Genomic DNA, 23,260 nt, shown 5'->3' with positions numbered 1-23,260 from the left:
GAATCAAACTTAGGTAGCCTGGGTTTCACTGTTGGTTTGTGGGTGTTTGCTTCCATGTGAGTGTTTGGGCCACACGGTACTGCTTCGGTTTTGGTAAATTCACCTTGTCATGAATTGTTTAGTGTTCTGAGTTTTAATTAAACATCATCATGAACACTTATCACGCTGCGCTTTGGTCCTCCTCTCTTTCTCCCGACGACAACCCTTACAAAGGGGCTCCATCATGCTATAAAAGGCATTGTTCATCACCAAACTGTTCCTGGGTGGTTGGGAGAAGTTGCTCTCGGAGGATGTGTTGGTTCCATTCTTTATTCATGGCTGTGTTCTTAGGCAAAATTGAGCCCACTCCCTTGGCTGAGAAGCAACCCCACACATGAATGGTCTCAGGATGCTTTACTCTTGGCATGACACAGTACTGATGGTAGCTCTCACCTTGTCTTCTCCGGACAAGCTTTTTTCCGGATGCCCCAATCAATCGGAAAGGGGATTCATCAGAGAAAATGACTTGACCCCAGTCCTCAGCAGTCCAATCCCTGTACCTTCTGCAGAGTATCAGTCTGTCCCTGATGTTTTTCCTGGAGAGAAGTGGCTTCTTTGCTGCCCTTCTTGACACCAGGCCATCCTCCAAAAGTCTTCGCCTCACTGTGTGTACAGATGCACTCACACCTGCCTGCTGCCATTTCTGAGCAAGCTCTGTACTGGTGTTGCCCCGATCCCACAGCTGAATCAACATTAGGAGACGGTCCTGGTGCTTGCTGGACTTTCTTGGGCGCCCTGAAGCCTTCCCTTCTTCACAACAATTGAACCGCTCTCCTTGAAGTTCTTGATGATCTGATAAATGGTTGATTTAGTTGCAATCTTACTGGCAGCACTATCCTTGTCTGTGAAGCCCTTTTTGTGCAAATCAATGATGACGGCACGTTTCCTTGCAGGTAACCATGATTGATAGAGGAAGAACAATGATTCCAAGCACCACCCTTCTTTTGAAGCTTCCAGTCTGTTATTCAAACTCAATCAGCATGACAGAGTGATCTCCAGCCTTGTCCTCATCAACACTCACACCTGTGTTAACGAGAGAATCACTGACATGATGTCAGCTGGTCCTTTTGTGGCAGGGCTGAAATGCAGTGGAAATGTTTTTTGGGGATTTAGTTAATTTGCATGGCAAAGAGGGACTTTGCAATGAATTGCAATTCATCTGATCACTCTTCATAACATTCTGGAGTATATGCAAATTGCCATCATACAAACTGAGGTAGCAGACTTTGGGAAAATTAATATTTGTGTCATTCTCAACTTTTGGCCATGACTGTATACACACTTATCTCTGTGTTTTTGCTGTAGAATTGCAAGCCTGCATTAACATTTCAACCCCAGGTATAATTCACACCTCTCAGTCACATCACACTCAGCTCACAGTTGTCTTCCTGAAAGACAAATTCCTGCCCAAGGATGCCAAGATTTTCATGCATCTGCATCTTTTTCCCCTGCCTGCCTGGCTCCCTGTGTCCCAAATGGCACCCTATATAGTGCACTACTTTTTTTTATTTTTTTTACCAGGGCCCATAGGATAGTGCAATATATAGGGAGAAGGGTGCCATTTGGGACACAACCTGTGTGTTTAATTTTTATATATATTTTTTAACCCATTTTTTCTCCCCAATTCCTTGGTATCCAATTGGTAGTTACGGTCTTGACTCATCGCTGCAACTCCCGTACGGACTCGGGAGAGGTGAAGGTCGACAGCCGTGCGTCCCCTGAAACACAACACAACCAAGCCGCACTGCTTCTTGACACACTGCTCGCTTAACCCAAAAACCAGCCACACCAATGTGTCGGAGGAAACACCGTACACCTGGCGACCGTGTCAGCGTGCACTGCGCCCGGCCCGCCACAGGAGTCGCTAGAACTTGATTGGACAAGGACATCCCTGCTGGCCAAACCATCCTCTAACCCGGACGACGCTGGGCCAGTTGTGCGCCGCCCCATGGGTCTCCCGGTCGCTGGAGGCCCCAGCCTGTGTGGTAGTGTGTGTAGTACTTTGGTCAATTGCCATCTGGGATGCAGCGTTGGTCTCAGGCCCTGGCCAGCCTTGGTGCCCAGTGCTCTGCTCTGGGACACATAACACTCACACTCATATGACATTCTAACTATTGATTAGCCCAGTAGTCTCGGCCGGTTGACCTTGACAATAGCACTTTGGTCAGAGTTAATTGGCAGGCTGTGATAAAGTGTATCTGATTGGTATGTTAAATGCCTTGAGAGAGTTGACGTCCTTATACATGGTTTGTCCCTACATCTCTTATTACTCAGCGATCTTACGTGGAGTTAGAGCTTCTCATCCAACACAGGAGTGCATTTGATGCTGTTATTAATTAGAGAAAGAGTGACAAGAAAATCACTATGAGACATTGTGCCCCCAGATGATACCGACAGCCCCAATCTGGGGGTCCGGCACATAGACTATGTATTTTGGTATGTAGTACTGTCAACGTAGTGGGCTGGTGTTGTATCTGCCGAAGGTCTAGCTGGTATTTGAATGTGTTTCTTGTGTGGGAGGTCATTGGCAGCCTTGTCGGCTTCGTGATACTCCTTTAATTGTTTCTTCTTCTCCCAAGGGAAGGAATGAGCAAAAACTCTGTTCTCCTCCTTTCAGAAATTGTGGACCACATAGAAAGACTCCAAGTGCTGAAAGAAATAGTGAGGAAGTTCCCTGCAGTGAACTACGAGGTGTTTAAATACGTCATCACTCACCTGAACAGGTAAGAGACAACCCTGTGACCCTAGATCAGAAACAGTCTCAGGCCTTCAGCTGACTGATACTGGGTGCAATTTGAAGTATGTCTGAAGTAAGCTGCAAAGTATACATGATGTTTGTTATGTGACCATAGTCATAGAAACAAGCATGTCATACAGTTGTGTAGTTGGACCGGGCCGTGTTCAGTAGGGAGAAAACGTAGTGATACGTGGAGATGCTACATGAACATAATTCAGTTCTGTTGTGATATACACGGAGTATACAAACATTATGAACACCTGCTCTTTCCATGACAGATGGACCAGGTGAACCTTTGATCCCTTATTGATGTCACCTGTTAAATCCACTTCAATCAGTGCAGATGAAGGGGAGGAGACGGGTTAAAGAAGGATTTTTAAGCCTTAAGACAATTGAGATGAGGGTGAATAGGCAAGACAAAATATTTAAGTGCCTTTGAACAGGGTATGGTAGTAGGTGCCAGGCGCACCGGTTTGTGTAAAAACCGCAATGCTGCTGGGTTTTTCATGCTCAACAGTTTCCCGTGTGTATCAAGAATGCAACTCAATATTAGGAAGGTATATTTAGTGTACAGCTACTGTTCTGGAGACCAGAGTTATCTGCACTCCCCTCTAATTGAGTACCTGATTCTTTATTTTTGAAATAAAGTCCAAAATAAGTATGGTTGGAATAAATGAGGGAACTTGTGTGTTTCCCCAGGGTGAGCCAGCAGAGTAAGACCACCTTGATGACAGCCGACAATCTATCCATCTGCTTCTGGCCCACACTGATGCGTCCCGACTTTGAGAACAAGGACACACTCTCCACCACCAAGCTCAACCAGTCTGTCATCGAGTCCTTCATCCAGCAGAGCCACTACTTCTTCTACAGCGGAGACATCCAGGAGAGCTCCAGCACCGAGAGCACCCCACCACCCCACCACTGTCACAGCATGGTGGAGGCCCTGAGGCCCCTGCAGCTGCCTCCTCCTCTCCAGCCCCAGCAGATCCAGCACAGCATGTCCCTGCAGCCTGAACCACTCATATAGACCCAGGTGGGGTAGGGGTAAGGCTGGGCTGGTGGGGGGGACATGGGGTGATGTGTCCTCCTTTCCACTCCCTTTGGTGTCCCTCTGACTGCAAAACAACAACATTACTAAATGATCAACTTTGTTCTCTGCTCCCCTTTCTGGGCGACTGACTGAATTCAGGGGTGACTGACTCATCGAGCTCTCCCCCAGGAACAAAAAACAACATCAAAACAAATGCATTTTGTTCATTCAGTGCTGTACAGTAATCACAGTAATAAAGATGCTCTATGCCTCTAGCAAACGGACAAAAACATGCGATGCAAAAATTATTTGCTAAATTCTACAACACCTTGCAAAATATAAGGAAAATATATTTATACTAGTTGTGTTTTGTTTTTTTAAACCCTTTATTCATTCAAGTGAACTTGACGTTAGATGAGGCATCATCTGTTATGATACTTCTACCAGCGTAGACATTCTTCTGCTTGTTTATTTTTGTATGATTTGGCGATGATGATGGATTCTTGTATTTTTACCAGTATGATTTACATTTTTATCTGAACGGTTTGAGGGACAGAAAGACAGTGAACGTTGGCAGGCTTTGTCTCTACCTGCTCCCAACGCGTCGCACTGTTTGGGAGGGGACTCTACGTGAAAGACTGATGCTGTACTGTACCAGACCGGGACATAAGACAGACAGACAGGCCTCCTATTGGAGCAGAAGCTTCTGAAGGAAGCATCCCACTACTAGAACCCTACTGGCACATCTCTGTGTTAACTCTGAAATGAACTCATTGCAAAGCAGTCTCGGTCTCTCTTGTTTTGTTTCATAGATGAAATGTCTTGATACTCACCAATAAGAGCCCTTTGTTTTCCTCTGTTTGTTCAACTAAATTCGCATGTATTTTTTTGCCTCCAAAAAATGAACAATAAAAAAAAGACTGAATTTACACCTCAATATTAACGCTTTCATTCAGATGATATTTTTTTATCTAACTTGATTGAGAGAACATTGAAACAGGGCTGAAATTGTATCTATTGTTCATTCATTCTTTTTGCAATGCAAGTTAACTCTTAATATCATATTTTGGTTATCTGTCTAATTGTTTCTTAAAATAGAGGGGGGAAAATTATATATAAGTGTATGTATATATATATGTATATATATATATGTGTATATATATATATATATGTGTGTAAATATATATATATATCTATATATATATCTATATATATATATCTATATATATATATATCTATATATATATATATATATATATATATATATATATATCAGCAGATAAGATTATTATTATTAGCAAAATACCATGGGGTACTGAAATTCTGTATAATCTTGTAAAACCTACTATAATCAGATTTATTTGTGGTATGATGTACAAAAATGTTTGGGCTAGATTAATTGACTGTGTACTTAATGCCATTCATCTTATGAATAAAGAACCATTGCTTCTTTGTAAATGGTACGGAATTCTGTTTTGCTGTAAGTAAAAGATGCTGCTTAGAAAGTTCTGGAAAGGAAAAGTGTAAGTAGAGGGAGAGAGGAGCTTGGTGGGATGAAGGGGGAAACAGATTGACAGATCAAAGACATTTTTAAGACTCAAGACTATGCCTGTGACTTAAATGGCACCCTATTCCCTACGTAGTTCACTACATTTCACCAGAGCCCTATGGATCCTGGTCAAAAGAAGTGCACTATATAGGGAATAGGATGCCAGTTCAGACAACCTATTATTGTTATTCTTCTCTATAGAGACACTCCAGATAATGTGGTGGAAGGGGAGAAAGGAGTGTGCAGCTGCTAGATAGAATATACCTTTTGTGTAGTTTCAATAAAACGCAAACGTATTTTATTCATAAGATCTGCCTCATTCAAGCCGGTGTACAAACTCTTAAGATTTTAACATCTGCTATGTATTATAGTAAATAAATGATTTTGAGAATGAAAAAAAAAATCGAGTTTTGTTTACTCCATAATTTTTTCATAATAAAGTTTTTTTTCTATTTTTTTTCTCCAAGCTTGAGTCTAAATGGTGTTGAAATATGCTCTCGTTTCTTATACAGCTGGGAATATTATTACAGGGTTTAGTCATTGTTGGACTGCATTGACATCATTGGAGGCAGGTGGGAGGAGCAATATGAGGATCGGCTCATTGCAATGGCTGGAATGGAATTAATGGAATGATATCAAACACTAAAAACATGGAAACATGTTTGACTCCTCCATTCATACCATCCCAGCCATTACAATGAGCCTGTCCTCCTATAACTCCTCCTAGCAGCCTCCTCTGATTGACATGGTGTAGTATGAAAGTAAAAGAGTAGCTGAAGAGCAATACAACACAATCAACATTTCATGTGACAGGACTAGAACCTATTTGTCACATTAATGAATTATTTAAGCTCATATCCGCTTGAAACCTAAATTACAGGATCTGCAGTAGTTTCGGGAACAGTTTGTTCAGTTCAATTAATTCGATGTCCCAGTCACACAACCCCCCTCAGGCGAGAAGTGATGAAAGTACACCACCTGGTGGGGAAACATGTCCTAGCCGCAACATGAACATATTTAATTTTATATTCATAAAAATGTATTGCAGCCTGGCCTGCTCATGTTTGTAGAATGTTTTTTTAAATGTTCTTTCTGGGGTTTTTTGTTCAAAATGTGTAATCATATAATATATTATTTAAATGTCTGTATTTCAATAGAATTGTCCTCAGAAATATGCACCAAAAGGAAAAGTCTAGTGCTATCCGGGATCGTTTGAACCCTGCCCTAACCTTAAACCATTAGATTAGATAAACCACTTCAATTCAGTGACGTCAGAGTTGGGACGTCACAAGGATTCCGCATAGCAAGGACCAAAATAAAAATACAATGACATCTGTTGTAAACTTGTCTTACCTCCTGGTAAACATATGGAATGGTAATCGGAGAGCAGTCAGAGGATACTCGGGTACAGGTGAAGATGGTTGATACAAAAGGTTACAATTAGCCTCAAGGGTAGGTATTCAGATAGCCCTATTTGGAAAAAGACCCAAGTCCATATTATGGCAAGACCAGCTCAAATAAGCAAAGAGAAATGACAGTCCATCATTACTTTAAGACATGAAGGTCAGTCAATCCAGAAAGTAAGAACTTTGAACGTTTCTCCAAGTCCAGTCGCAAAAACCATCAAGCGCTATGACGAAACTGGCTCTCTTGAGGACCGCCACAGGAAAGGAAGACCCAGAGTAACCTCTGCTGGATAAGTTCATTAGAGTTAACCGCCTCAGATTGCGGCCTAAATAAATGCGTCACGCAATTGAAGTAACAGACACATCTGAACATCAACTGTTCAGAGGAGACTGCATAAAACAGGCCACAGAAGAAGAGACTTGCTTGGGCCATGAAACACAAGCAATGAACATTAGACCGGTGGAAATCTGTCCTTTGGTCTGATGAGTCCAAATTTGAGAATTTTGGTTCCAACCGCCGTGTCTTTGTGAGGCGCAGAGTAGGTGAACGAATGATCGCCTCATGTGTGAACACTACTTGAAGCATGGAGGTGGTGTGATGGTGCTTTGCTGGTGACACTGTAGGTGATTTTTTAGAATTCAAGGCACACTTAACCAGCATTGCTACTACAGAATTCTGCAGCAATACGCCATCCCATCTGGTTTGCGCTTAGTGGGACTATCATTTGTTTTTCAACAGGACAATGACCCAACACACCTCCAGGCTATGTGAGGGTTATTTGACCAAGAAGGAGAGTGATGGAGGGCTGCATCAGATGACCTGGTCTCCACAATCACCCGACCTCAATCCAATTGAGATGATTTGGGATAAATTGGACCACAGAGTGAATGAAAAGCAGCCAACAAGTGCTCAGCATATGTGGGAACTCCAGGTGAAGCTGGTTGAGACAATGCCAGGAGTGTGCAAAGCTGTCAAGGCAAAGGGTGGCTACTTTGAAGTATCTAAAATATATTTTGATTTGTTTAACACTTTTTTGCTTACTACATGATTCTATGTGTGTTATTTCATAGTTTATTCTACAATGTAGAAAATAGTAAAAATAAAGAAAAACACTTGTGACTGGTACTGTGTGTGTGTGTATATATATATATATATATATTCATAATTGAAAAAATATATAAACTCAAAGTGTTGGTACCATGTTCCATGAGCTGAAATAAAAGCTCCCAGAAACTTTTCTCGCAAATGTTTCTCACAAATTTGTTTAAATCCCAGTTAGTGAGCATTTCTCCTTCGCCAAGATAATCCATTCACCTAACAGGCATGGCATATCAAGAAACTGATTAAACAGCATGATCATTACACAGGTGCACCTTGTGCTGGGGACAATAAGATGCCACTAAAATGTGCAATTTTGTCACAACCCAATGCCACAGATGTGAGGGAGCGTGCAATTGTCATGACTGTAGAAATGTCCACCAGAGCAGTTGCCAGAGTACATTTACATTTACATTTAAGTCATTTAGCAGACGCTCTTATCCAGAGCGACTTACAAATTGGTGAATTCACCTTCTGACATCAATGTTTATTTCTCTACCATAAGCCACCTCCAATGTTATTTTAGAGAATTTGGCAGTACCTCCAACCGGCCTCACAACCGCAGACCACGCCAGCCCAGGACCTCCACATCAGGCTTCTTCACCTGCGGGATCATCCGAGACCAGCCACCCAGACAGCTGATGAAACTGGAGTATTTCTGTCTGTAATAATGCCCTTTTGTGGGGAAAAATTAATTCTGATTGGCTGAGCCTGGCTCCCCAGTGGGTGGGCCTGGCTTCCAAGTGGGGTGGTCCTGGGAAGGCATCGGCTCACCATGGCTGCTTCCCTGCCCAGTCATGTGAAATCCATAGATTAGGGCCAAATTCATTTATTTTTATTGATTGATTTGCTTATATGAAATGTAACTCACTAAAATCTTTGAAATTGTTGCATGTTGCATTTATATATTTTCAGTATAGTTGCACGACCAGATAAAATCTTAAAAATGCACAGTATTTATTTATTCAGAGTGGTACATGCAATAACACAGTCTTCATTTATAGGATCCTTCCCACTATATAATTGATATGTCAAGTGATATGCAACTGTTCAGGGAAGTCAGGAACCAATACACGCAGTCAGTCAGGAAAGCTAAGGCCAGCTTTTTCAGGCAGAAATTTGCATCCTGTAGCTCCAACTCCAAAAAGTTCTGGGACACTGTGAAGTCCATGGAGAACAAGAGCACCTCCTCCCAGCTGCCCACTGCACTGAGGCTAGGTAACACGGTGACCACCGATAAATCCATGATTATCGAAAACTTCAACAAGCATTTCTCAACGGCTGGCCATGCCTTCCGCCTGGCTACTCCAACCTCGGCCAACAGCTCCGCACCCCCCCCCCCCGCAGCTACTCGCCCAAGCCTCTTCAGGTTCTCCTTTACCCAAATCCAGATAGCAGATGTTCTGAAAGAGCTGCAAAACCTGGACCCGTACAAATCAGCTGGGCTTGACAATCTGGGCCCTCTATTTCTGAAACTATCCGCCACCATTGTCGCAACCCCTATTACCAGCCTGTTCAACCTCTCTTTCATATCGTCTGAGATCCCCAAGGATTGGAAAGCTGCCGCAGTCATCCCCCTCTTAAAAGGGGGAGACACCCTGGACCCAAACTGTTACAGACCTATATCCATCCTGCCCTGCCTATCTAAGGTCTTTGAAAGCCAAGTCAACATACAGGTCACTGACCATCTCGAATCACACCGTACCTTCTCCGCTGTGCAATCTGGTTTCCGAGCCGGTCACGGGTGCACCTCAGCCACGCTCAAGGTACTAAACGATATCATAACCTCCATCGATAAAAAACAGTACTGTGCAGCCGTCTTCATCGACCATGCCAAGGCTTTCGACTCTATCAATCACCATATTCTTATCGGCAGACTCAGTAGCCTTGGTTTTTCTGATGACTGCCTTGTCTGGTTCACCAACTACTTTGCAGACAGAGTGCAGTGTGTCAAATCGGAGGGTATGCTGTCCGATCCTCTGGCAGTCTCTATTGGGGTGCCACAGGGTTCAATTCTCGGGCCGATTCTTTTCTCTGTATATATCAATGATGTTGCTCTTGCTGCAGGCGATTCCCTGATCCACCTCTACGCAGACGACACCATTCTATATATTTCCGGCCCGTCCTTGGACACTGTGCTATCTAACCTCCAAACAAGCTTCAATGCCAAACAACACTCCTTCCGTGGCCTCCAACTGCTCTTAAATGCTGGTAAAAACCAAATGCATGCTTTTCAACCGTTCGCTGCCTGTACCCGCACGCCTGACTAGTATCACCACCCTGGATGGTTCCGACCTTGAATATGTGGACATCTATAAGTACCTAGGTGTCTGGCGAGACTGTAAACTCTCCTTCCAGACTCATATCAAACATCTCCAATCGAAAATCAAATCTAGAGTCGGCTTTCTATTCCGCAACAAAGCCTCCTTCACTCACGCCGCCAAACTTACCCTAGTAAAACTGACTATCCTACCGATCCTCGACTTCGGCGACGTCATCTACAAAATAGCTTCCAACACTCTACTCAGCAAACTGGATGCAGTTTATCACAGTGCCATCCGTTTTGTCACTAAAGCACCACTGCGACTTGTATGCTCTAGTCGGCTGGCCCTCGCTACATATTCGTCGCCAGACCCACTGGTTCCAGGTCATCTACAAGTCCATGCTTGGTAAAGCTCCGCCTTATCTCAGTTCACTGGTCACGATGGCAACACCCACCCGTAGCACGCGCTCCAGCAGGTGTATCTCACTGATCATCCCTAAAGCCAACACCTCATTTGGCCGCCTTTCATTCCAGTTCTCTGCTGCCTGTGACTGGAACAAATTGCAAAAATCGCTGAAGTTGGGGACTTTTATCTCCCTCACCAACTTCAAACATCTGCTATCTGAGCAGCTAACCGATCGCTGCAGCTGTACATAGTCCAATCGGTAAATAGCCCACCCAATTTTACCTACCTCATCCCCATACTGTTTTTATTTATTTACTTTTCTGCTCTTTTGCACACCAATATCTCTACCTGTACATGACCATCTGATCATTTATCACTCCAGTGTTAATCTGCAAAATTGTAATTATTTGCCTACCTCCTCATGCCTTTTGCACACAATGTATATAGACTCTTTTTTTCTACTGTGTTGTTGACTTGTTTATTGTTTACTCCATGTGTAACTCTGTGTTGTCTGTTCACACTGCTATGCTTTATCTTGGCCAGGTCGCAGTTGCAAATGAGAACTTGTTCTCATCTAGCCTACCTGGTTAATTAAAGGTGAAATAAATAAAATTTAAATAAAATAAAAAATAAAATCCCAAGTTATCAATTCAAAGTTTGTGTAAAAACCACTTGTCCTCATGAAAATTACAATTTATTAAATATTCTACAGCTGTAATGTCATCAAATAAAACCTTATATGGCACATTTTTTTACAACAATTCAAGGTGTTCAAAGTCATGCATTGAAAGGCTTGTGTCACTTAACATCCTTCCTCTTGGCAGGTCTCTAGTTGACCAGAGGATTCTCTCTACCACATGAGTGTAGCCATGCAGCCTATTTGTGGTTCACAATATCTGCAGTACGGATATGGAATGTGAGTGGAGGAAACCAGCCGTGCACAACAAGGTGCAGTCAGTGGAGGACCTGTGCCTGGCTCAAAGACTACAACATCTTCCATGGAAAAGGAGCAGTCTACGGGGCAGCTTCAGTGGAATGGCATGTCTCCTTGAACCTGAGCTAGAACAACCACTACCCTCCCTGCCACCCCTGTCTGTACCGGACATTGCTAAAAAAAAGCAAGGGCACCTGGGGCAATCTGACATGGCGCTGTCGGTGGAGCAGCTGGAGGCTATGCGGCAGGCAATAGTTGGACAGCGCACCAACCCCAACTGGCACACCATGAGGAGAGGGAGGTTGACGGGCAGCAATTATGGAGCAGTGGTTAGGGCCAAGCGTGTTACTCCGTTGCTCCTAAAAAGTGTCCTCTGATCACAGTTGTTGGATGGGGTGGGTCTGTAAAGTGGGGCACAGATAACGAAGAGGAGGGCATCAAGGCATTAAAAATGGTGACAGGGATGGGTGTGCAAGAGTCAGGACTTTGCGTCACAGGGTCTGTGATCCTGGGTGCCTCACCTTATGGTCTAGTGGACACCACAGCAGTGAGGAGGTCAAGTGTCCCTATGGTGCAAGGGACCTTACCATTGAAGAGGCTGTGAAGTCGAAGGACGGAGGGCTTACAGTCTCCATGAAGACCATCCTCACTAGCACCAGGTCCAGTAAGGATGATCAGCTCCATATCACTGGAAGGGACACCTGCTTCTTCGTTTTGTGGACCACTAAAGCCTCCCCATTCAGCGTGAAACTCTGACAGACTCATAGTACTCCTCCTGTCAGTACCTATTGTCAGGGAAGACAATGGTTCAAAAATATTCCACATACAGTGCATTTGGAAAGTATTCAGACCCCGGGACTTTTACACATTTTGTTAAATTACAACCTCATTCTAAAATGGATTAAATACAGTGCCTTGCGAAAGTATTCGGCCCCCTTGAACTTTGCGACCTTTTGCCACATTTCAGGCTTCAAACATAAAGATATAAAACTGTATTTTTTGTGAAGAATCAACAACAAGTGGGACACAATCATGAAGTGGAACGACATTTATTGGATATTTCAAACTTTTTTAACAAATCAAAAACCGAAAAATTGGGCGTGCAAAATTATTCAGCCCCTTTACTTTCAGTGCAGCAAACTCTCTCCAGAAGTTCAGTGAGGATCTCTGAATGATCCAATGTTGACCTAAATGACTAATGATGATAAATACAATCCACCTGTGTGTAATCAAGTCTCCGTATAAATGCACCTGCACTGTGATAGTCTCAGAGGTCCGTTAAAAGCGCAGAGAGCATCATGAAGAACAAGGAACACACCAGGCAGGTCCGAGATACTGTTGTGAAGAAGTTTAAAGCCGGAGTTGGATACAAAAAGATTTCCCAAGCTTTAAACATCCCAAGGAGCACTGTGCAAGCGATAATATTGAAATGGAAGGAGTATCAGACCACTGCAAATCTACCAAGACCTGGCCGTCCCTCTAAACTTTCAGCTCATACAAGGAGAAGACTGATCAGAGATGCAGCCAAGAGGCCCATGATGACTCTGGATGAACTGCAGAGATCTACAGCTGAGGTGGGAGACTCTGTCCATAGGACAACAATCAGTCGTATATTGCACAAATCTGGCCTTTATGGAAGAGTGGCAAGAAGAAAGCCATTTCTTAAAGATATCCATAAAAAGTGTCGTTTAAAGTTTGCCACAAGCCACCTGGGAGACACACCAAACATGTGGAAGAAGGTGCTCTGGTCAGATGAAACCAAAATTGAACTTTTTGGCAACAATGCAAAATGTTATGTTTGGCGTAAAAGCAACACAGCTAATCACCCTGACCACACCATCCCCACTGTCAAACATGGTGGTGGCAGCATCATGGTTTGGGCCTGCTTTTCTTCAGCAGGGACAGGGAAGATGGTTAAAATTGATGGGAAGATGGATGGAGCCAAATACAGGACCATTCTGGAAGAAAACCTGATGGAGTCTGCAAAAGACCTGAGACTGGGACGGAGATTTGTCTTCCAACAAGACAATGATCCAAAACATAAAGCAAAATCTACAATGGAATGGTTCAAAAATAAACATATCCAGGTGTTAGAATGGCCAAGTTAAAGTCCAGATCTGAATCCAATCGAGAATCTGTGGAAAGAACTGAAAACTGCTGTTCACAAATGCTCTCCATCCAACCTCACTGAGCTCGAGCTGTTTTGCAAGGAGGAATGGGAAAAAAATTCAGTCTCTCAATGTGCAAAACTGATAGAGACATACTCCAAGCGACTTACAGCTGTAATCGCAGCAAAAGGTGCCGCTACAAAGTATTAACTTAAGGGGGCCGAATAATTTTGCACGCCCAATTTTTCCGTTTTTGATCTGTTAAAAAAGTTTGAAATATCCAATAAATGTCGTTCCACTTCATGATTGTGTCCCACTTGTTGTTGATTCTTTACAAAAATTACAGTTTTATATATTTATGTTTGAAGCCTGAAATGTGGCAAAAGGTCGCAAAGTTCAAGGGGGCCGAATACTTTCGCAAGGCACTGTAGATTCCCCCCTCATCAATCTACACAGGATACCCCATAATGACAAAGCAAAAATAGGTTTAGACATTTTTGCAAATTACAAATAAAAAAACTGAAATATCACATTTACATTAGTATTCAGACCCTTTACAGTACTTTGTTGAAGCACCTTTGGCAGCGATTACAGCCTCTTGGGTATGACGCTACAAGCTTTGCAAACCTGATTTGGGGAGTTTCTCCTGCGTTGTCTGAGCTGTGTGCTTAGGGTCGTTATCCTGTTGGAAGGTGAACCTTCACCCCAGTCTGTCCTGAATGCTCTGGAGCCACTGAAAAACATCCCACAGCATGATGCTGCCACCACCATGCTTCACCGTAGGGATGTGTCAGGTTTCCTCCAGACGTGACACTTGTCATTCTGGCCAAAGAGTTTAATCTTGGTTTCATTAGACCAGAGAATCTCGTTTCTCATGGTCAGAGTCCTTTTAGATGCCTTTGGAAAACTCCAATCGGGCTGTCATGTGCTTTTTACTGAGGAGCGGCTTCCGTCTGATTGGTGTAGTGCTGCAGAGATGTTTGTCCTTCTGGAAGGTTCTCCCATCTCCACAGAGGAACTCTGGATTTCTGTCAGAATGACCATCGGATTCTCCGTCACTTCCCTGACCAAGGCCCTTCTCCCCCGATTGCGCAGTTGGTCGGGCGGCCATTTCTAGGAAGGATCTAGGTGGTTCCAAATTTCTTCCATTTAAGAAGGATGGAGGCCACTGTGTTCCTGGGAACCCAATGCTGCAGAAAGTTTTTGGTACCCTTCCCCAGATCTGTGCCTCTACACAATCATGTCTTGGATGATCAATGGAAATGGGATGCACCTTACAGTAGCTCAATTGCGAGTCTCATAGCAAAGGGTCTGAATACTTATGTAAATAAGGTATTTCTCAATTATTTAAAAAAAAATTGCAAACATTTCTAAAAACCAGTTCTCTTTGTCATTATGGGGTAGTGTGTGTAGATTGATGATGAAAAATAAATTATTTAATCAATTTTAGAATAACGCAGTAACTTAAAATGTGTAAAAAGTCAAGGTGTCTGAATACTTTTCGATTGCGCTTGTAACGGTTTTCTGTAGGCGAAGGAGAGTCGGACCAAAATGCAGTGTGTAGATTGCGATCCATGTTTAATCAAAAAACGTATACACGAATCAATACAAAATACTACAAAAACAAGAACGTAATGAACGTAACGAAAACAGCCTATACTTATGTAAACTAACACAGCGACAGGAACAAGGACACTAAGGACAATCACCCACGAAACACACAAAGAATATGGCTGCCTAAATATGGTTCCCAATCAGAGACAATGATAATCACCTGACTCTGATTGAGAACCGCCTCAGGCAGCCATAGACTAACGCTAGACATCCTACAAAACCCCAAGACAAAAACACACCACAATAACCCATGTCACACCCTGGCCTGACCGAATAAATGAAGAATAAACATAATATATTTCGACCAGGGCGTGACAGCGCTGTAGTTCACACCCACCCATTAGGCTCCCATAATAGGTTATAATACATTCAAGTTTTGCTTGTATTTCTATCTGTGAAATTCAAATGATTTCTTACTGTTTCTTACTTGCTGAAGGCCCTATTCATCCCTGCCTGTACCTGACATTGAACAATGAATAAAGATCATACACAAACAATAGGCTTCTAGAATAGGTTGTTAAACATTATAGAATATTAGGGAAGACATCACAATTATGAAATATCACTGGTCTCTTGAGTGCCCCAAATTCTGTAGTACAGACATGACCTGCTGTCCTTTATATAAGGAATTAGGCACTTTCCCATGTTTACTACAGTATGTATTCTAGACTGCACAGTAGCCTAATAAACACATTGTTAATAAAATAATGATTAAAAAAAATACTCTTTCAAAATGCAGATGTTGATTTAGTTATGGATCCATAACAAATGACTATGGAAATAAATATCAGTGATTTACAGAAATATTGGAACAAAGTTGTCTAATGAAGGCAAACAATATGTTTGATTTAACAGGTTTTTGAATCAATGTGAATCGTGTTCGAAGGGAGAATGACCAGTTCCCTGGGCTTTGGGTAAATAAACAAATGTATTTTGTTCAGTCTGCATATAGAAGGAAAAATATGTTAATGAGGGTTGGCAGTTTCTCCAAATGGATTGTGATGTGTATTGCTGATTTCATTTTTTGATACAAATATCACCAGATTGGGTCTGCTGGTGTAATGATCTGGGTGTAGTGGGTGCGAAGTCAGGCGTAGGAAACAGAGTTCAAGGTACTGCTCTTTAATGCACAGGCGGCGGACATAGGCCACCCCACGAAACACTGGGCGCTCACAGAAACAAATGCCCCAAACACGGGGACTAAAACAGTCCAGCAAAACCCACGAACAGGAAAAAACAGGAAAAAACACGTTTGTCTCAAACATGCACAAATGTCACAGAAACAATCCCGCACAAAGAACAGGCGGGCCGGTTGGCTAATAAAGCCCAACTAATCACCACAATACATAACAGGTGTAACCAATAAACAGACGAGGCGAGGGAGGAAAGAATCAGTGGCAGCTAGTAGGCCGGCGACGACGACTGCCGTGCGCCACCCAAACGGGAAGGGGAGCCACCTTCGGTAGGAGTCGTGACAGTACACCCCCCCCCCCCCCACCCACCCCGACGCGTGGCACTATCAGCGCGCCGACACCGGCCTCGAGGGCGAGGCGCAGGGCGATCCGGATGGAGGCGATGGAAATCCCTCAACGTTGACGGATCCAAAATGTCCCCAACCGGTACCCAGCACCTCTCCCAGTCCACGAGGTACTGCAGGCCCCTCACCTGGCGTCTCGAGTCCAGAATGGCCCGTATTGTGTACACCGGGGACCCCTCGATATCCAGAGGGGGAGGAGGGACCTCTGGCACCTCACCGTCCTGCAGGGGACCAGCTACCACTGGCCTGAGGAGAGACACATGAAACGAGGGGTTAATACGATAATCGATAACACCTCGTTTATTCTCCTCAGGACTTTGAAGGGCCCTACACACTGCGACCCTATCCCCCGGTACTGCGGTGGCAGTCAGCACTCCTTTCCTGCCGTCCACTGGCTAGTTGGAGGGACTCCTGGACGGCCCTCCAGGTTTCCTTGGTGCGCTGCACCCATTCCTCCCCCGCAGGAGCCTCAGTCTGGCTCGGATGCCATGGTGTCAGGACCGGCTGGTACCCCAACACACACTGGGGACACGTTAGTAGAGGAGTGGCGTAGTGAGTTCTGGGCCATCTCAGCCCAGGGGATGTATCTCGCCCACTCCCCAGGCCGGTCCTGGCAATACGACCGCAGAAACCTACCCACCTCCTGGTTCAGTCTCTCCACCTGCCCATTGCTCTCGGGGTGATAACCGGAGGTCAGGCTGACCGAGACCCCCAGACACTCCATGAAAGCCCTACATACCCGGGACGTGAACTGGGGACCCAGATCAGAGACGATGTCCTCCGGGAACCCCGTAGTGACTGGGGTGTAGATCTGTGGGGGCTCATAAATTAAGGTTGTGGGAATAGAGTGGTGTCATTCCCAGAGACTCTGTATGTTGTTACAGGAGATAACTTGCAGCAGAGGTAGGACAGCTAACTGCACAATATAGGGACTATTATGAAGTTAAATGGAACATTACACATACCCAGATCATGGTGAAAGTAGCAGAGATAGTTTTGGCATTTCAGACACGATTGTCAACTTTCAAGAAACCTGTGACTCAGAGTTTTGTTAGGTTGGATATTATTCCAACGTCATTAATCTCTTTCCCAATTTCAAACAGCCAGTGAACACTTGACAGATTCCATGCAGTAGTTACCAACAGCAGTCGCTGTAGGGACAGCAATTGAACGAGGCTATAGTTATGGGCCATGTTAGTAGTAGCAGGGGTTACTTTAATAGCATTGTTGGGATAACATTAATGAGGACTAGTGCCACATGGCTTGGTAGATAGGAGACTGATGGGAGAATCGGGGGCTGTTATTCACGGCACAAATTAGTGATCTTGTCATAATGGGAGAGTCTATGTTGTCAGGAAATGACCCATGCATTGCAGCACACATGAGGCATATGAGGAGCAGGAGATAACCGAGGGCACGGGCTGAATTCTGGAGATTGTGTGTACATCAAGATACACCAGGCGGCGATGTTGGGACAGCGTTGGTCTGGTCCACACACAGTACTCCTTACAGCACCTTCTGCGGTAAAGACTGTCACGTCTCTCCGCGGTGGGTTCACACTTCTCACGTGAAGTAAGATCCAGCTGCTTAATGGGTGAGCTTGAAGATGCCATGACAGAGGAAGCAGAGATAAAGACAGAGAAAAAAGACTAAATTCCACTGTAGACATGCAGATGGTTGGGTCTGGGAGCCACTTTAACCACCATAGTTGGGTTGGTTGCTTAATGCGTCATATAAAAGGACAGATGTTGGGGTAATTGTACTCTGGACAACATTCTGAGGGAATTGATGTGAAACGTAGTGGAGCGGTGATTAGGGCTACTCACTTGCCTATCAGGTGACATGCCTGTCAGGTGGCAATGGAGAAGATGGGGAACAAAGTGAAAATGACATGGCCTGGGTATACCTCTCGGAACCTGTTGCCGGAAAGGGGAAGACTGGGTGAAAGCATGAGGAGGCTTTTTAGGGCTTTAATTTTTGCCAAACTCCGTAGGAAAGTATCCTGGAGGCATAGAGTCAGGCAAAGAGAGAGTGGGAATTGTCATGCTATCAGACTTTGGGTCTTAATGCAAATATAATTATGCATAGCTTACCACATTGTTAATACTGTTTTGTTTTGTGTTTCTCATTGCTTTTAAAGTCTTGTGCTATCACTCTCTCAGGAACCAGAAGGAGAAAGTTGAAATGGAAGAAGTCAACGGCTCAATGTTCTATGAGAAATGGAAATAAGGTGTGATCATAGAACAGAGGCCATAAGTCTGAGTTTGTAAACCTCACGGTGAATGTTAAATCGCATTTGTTTGTCTTCATGTTTTATTATCATTGTTTGTCAATTTATAAGTCATTTTCAAGTTTATGTAATGTTGAACAGTATGATGTCAATTGTTCAAAAAGGGGGGACTGATAGGTTTGGATTTCCGAACTTTAAATGTTATTAATCATTAGTTGTAATAGAGGCCTGAAGGGTGCAATAGCCGAGGCTACACCAGAGGTTAATGGTTAAGCTTGGAATGTAGGGAAAGCGATCACGTGACAGGCATTGATAAGGTGAGAGAGCCATGGATTAGTGATGAAGGGGGTTGAGGTCAGGTCACGTTAAAGGAGAAAGAAAAGATTATGGCCAGTATCACTTAGTTTCCTGCCTAGCAATAAAGATACAATGTTTGTTCAGATGTGTATGAGGAGACTCAGCATTGGACAAAGCGTTAAATATCAGTGCTTGTGTGAATATTTATTGGTCTAATGCAGCCGTATTGACCCTCTGGAAGAATAAACTTGGTTTGAGCTTTCATTGTGTCCGTAGAGATTTTACTCAGAGAATTAGAACCTAACAATATGCATGCCAATCTCTCATGGCTCAAATTAGAAGAGCGATTGACTTCATCACTACTTATAAGAAGTGTTGACAAGCTGAATGTACCGAGCTGTTTGTTTAAACTATTAGCACACAGCTCAGACACCCATGCATACCCCGCAAGACATGTCACCAAAGGTCTCTTCACAATCCCCAAGTACAGACTATGGGAGGCGTACAGTACTACATAGACCCATGAGTACATGGAACTCTATTCCACATCACGTAACTGATGCAAGCAGTAGAATCAGATTTTTAAAAACAGGTAAAAATACACCTTATGGAACAATGGGGACTGTGAAGAGACACACGCATACACACACAAGCGCTAGCACATGCACTCTACACACACGTACATTGTAATATTGTTGTATGGTGGTTTTATACATTTTATACTGTAGATTTGTAGTGGAGTAATAATGTTACAGGATGTACCGTTTTGTAATGTAAGTGCCTTAGGCAGCAGCTAATGGGGATCCCTAATAAATACAAAAACATCTCAAATCCTACCTTGTGGATGGGAGATTTCTGCTGGGATGGAGGAATTATCTGGTTGCTGAACTAAATGATCAGGACAGTCTAGAATACTGTTTTCCCATAGAGGTGAAGTATTGCGATGAGCTATACGACTGTACTTCTGATTCTATTTCAAGAGGAAAGTTAAAACCCTCAGCCATGAGGTCACTGAGGAGGACCAACAGTGATAGGGGGATCATCTGAGGAGGACCAACAGTGATAGGGAGATCATCTGAGGAGGACCAACAGTGATAGGGGGATCATCTGAGGAGGACCAACAGTGATAGGGGGATCATCTGAGGAGGACCAACAGTGATAGGGGGATCATCTGAGGAGGACCAACAGTGATAGGGGGATCATCTGAGGAGGACCAACAGTGATAGGGGGATCATCTGAGGAGGACCAACAGTGATAGGGGGATCATCTGAGGAGGACCAACAGTGATAGGGGGATCATCTGAGGAGGACCAACAGTGATAGGGGGATCATCTGAGGAGGACCAACAGTGATAGGGGGATCATCTGAGGAGGACCAACAGTGATAGGGGGATCATCTGAGGAGGACCAACAGTGATAGGGGGATCATCTGAGGAGGACCAACAGTGATAGGGGGATCATCTGAGGAGGACCAACAGTGATAGGGGGGATCATCTGAGGAGGACCAACGGTGATAGAGGGGGATCATCTGAGGAGGACCAATTTGAAAGAGACTGACATGTAGGATGGAAATTTAGGTACATTCACTAGCATATCACCACCGCCTGTCAGGAAAGTCTGCCTACACCACGGTGAGATACGGTACAACTTTAGCTGAAAGGTAGGTAAAGTGCACTGTACACAACTACAGTCGGTGGTTATCTTGCACATTTTCATAAGCATCTAGCTAACCACATATCTTTGACCTAACCAAAATAGCTTGTTTGCAGCTAGCTAACAGGGTTTACCTTATCGCACATCTCCAGCGATGCATCTCGCTTACAGCGGTTGGAAAACAATAAAATGCAAGTGTGCTTATTGGTGTACTGGTTACAATCCATAGCACAGAGCCATACTTGCTTCTGATTGACACAGAGACCTAAGTTAGCTACAAAAGGCCAGGCTAATACATTTTTGGGGGTAATTAAAACATGCTAAGATAGCTAGCTAGTTCATTTGAAAAACGCTAAACAAGAATACACACAATAACAATTATTTACATGAAAAACAAAAAGGCTATAATATATACTTACTACATGTCGATGAGTTTGTATGGAGAAATGTGGAGGTTTTCCCCACACTCTGCCTTGAGAGATGATGTCAAAACTTGCGACAGGATGTGCAGTTCTGATAGCCACATTAACAGCTAACTAGGTTTCTTTTTTTTGGTGGGGGAGGGGGGTAATTACAGGCAAATATATTACCTTGTCCAAGCGAGATCTGCGCATGATCAAAACGTCACACCAGGGTAAGCGTACGCAAAACACAGGCCTTAGATGGGGAAGTTCTAAAAAAATCCCCTATGGAAAAATGCCGTAAAAACTATTGGAACCATTTTTGTGTTTTTACCGCTAGGTTTTATGGGTATTATGACTAATACTGTGGTACTCAATTGTGTATGCTAAGCCCCTCCCACCAATTTGAGTTGATTGAATGCAGGTGTATATGTGTTTGGGAAGAGAGGCAGTTTGGAGTGGAAAGCAAGAGTAAATTGGCTAGATTTTATGCTTTTAACTTTTTTGGTTTTATAGTTTTAGTTTATGTCCCGATTTTAACCACTCTGTTTATTCAAATAAATGATCCATTGGAGTAAAACTGTTCCTTACTTCAAGGTACAGGAGGTAAAGCCCACCTTGCCACAATCTGAAATAACACTAACTTTATCTTATTGTGCTCATGTAGGCATATTGCACTGTGCAATAGCTCCATTTCTAACTCAATAGTTACATTAGACAAAACAATATTTTAATAATTTGGATAAATCAATCTATGCTTAATTTGAATACATTTTAGAAGTAGAACCCAGATTATGAGGATTCTGTGTTATGCACTATAGCCCGTTACCATATATGTGATTGAAAATTATCTGCTGTTGGCTTGTGTGGATGTATGTGTTATGCAACTTAGCTGACTTGAAACATTGTTAACAGTTTCAGGGCCATGGGCCTTTCTCATGATGAAAAACTACAGAATGACATGAAGACAGGACCTGTGCAATGAGTTGTGGGGGCACATTCAGAACGTAGTGTTGCGAGAACAAACAGTCTTTTGTTAGATAACAGGAGTCAGGTGCCTGATAACTGTATATTCTACACAGCTACAACGACTGACCGCTGAAGCGCTTAGGGGGCTGGGCGCCAACAATCAACGATAGGCTGGGTGAGTCTAAACCACGCCCAGTCTCTACTCTGACAGGCCGGCTCGGAAGCAGGAACAACTTCTGTCAGAGTATATTTATAATATCTTTGTCAAGAACAAGTTGTCACGGTATATGTGTATAGGTGGCAGGGAAGTCAGGCGCAGGAGAGTCAAACGGAGTGTAAAATGTAGTCTTTCAATAAAGTCCACGTAACATGCTCCATAACACTAAAATGTACATACATAAACAAACATGGGTACGAGGACCCGTCGCGCACCTATACAACATAAAACTACACTGACAATAAAACAATCTCTGACAAAGACATGAGGGGAAACAGAGGGTTAAATACACAACAGGTAATGAATGGGATTGAAAACAGGTGTGTGGGAAGACAAGACAAAACCAATGGAAAATGAAAAATGGATCAATGATGGCGAGAAGACCGGTGACGTCGAACGCCGAGCACCGCCCGAACAAGGAGAGGCAACGACTTCATTAGAAGTCGTGACACAAGTCAGTTCTCTGTTTGCCCTGCGAAGTGGGACAGAGAGCCCGTATATACGAAAATTGCATTTACCACTTATTGCTTAGCTAATAAAAAATACATAGTATACAATCGGTGACTCAATGTCATATTTATCCTGATACCAGATTCGAATTGACGCAACCCTAACAATATGCAGAATCTTTCCCCAGTGTTTTGTTCCATGCTGCTACTAGATGAGGTTGTTGTTGTAGCAGAGGTCACTTTCTCCTCTACATCCAAGCTCTTTTCATTGCTCAGCCTGCCCTGGCTCTCTCATCTACAGCAACAGCACCTCCCACCGGTCAT

General features: G+C 43.6%; 1 protein-coding gene across 1 annotated transcript in view; it reads left to right on the top strand.

The window, feature by feature from the left end:
• Positions 1 to 5,814, top strand: part of LOC135525662 (rho GTPase-activating protein 5-like) — an 80,495-nt gene extending 74,681 nt beyond the window's left edge. The window contains exons 6-7 of the mRNA XM_064953417.1: positions 2,657 to 2,762; positions 3,476 to 5,814. Of these exons, the coding sequence (XP_064809489.1) occupies positions 2,657 to 2,762; positions 3,476 to 3,803 (434 nt within the window). The 3' untranslated portion in view covers positions 3,804 to 5,814. The remainder of the gene's footprint in view (positions 1 to 2,656; positions 2,763 to 3,475) is intronic.
• The last annotated feature ends 17,446 nt before the right edge of the window (positions 5,815 to 23,260 follow it).

The sequence above is a fragment of the Oncorhynchus masou genome, chromosome 32 (genome assembly GCF_036934945.1).
Source record: "Oncorhynchus masou masou isolate Uvic2021 chromosome 32, UVic_Omas_1.1, whole genome shotgun sequence".
Taxonomy (NCBI): Eukaryota; Metazoa; Chordata; class Actinopteri; order Salmoniformes; family Salmonidae; genus Oncorhynchus; species Oncorhynchus masou.
Note: the sequence above shows the minus strand (reverse complement) of the source record. Positions and strands in the feature narration are given on the sequence as shown.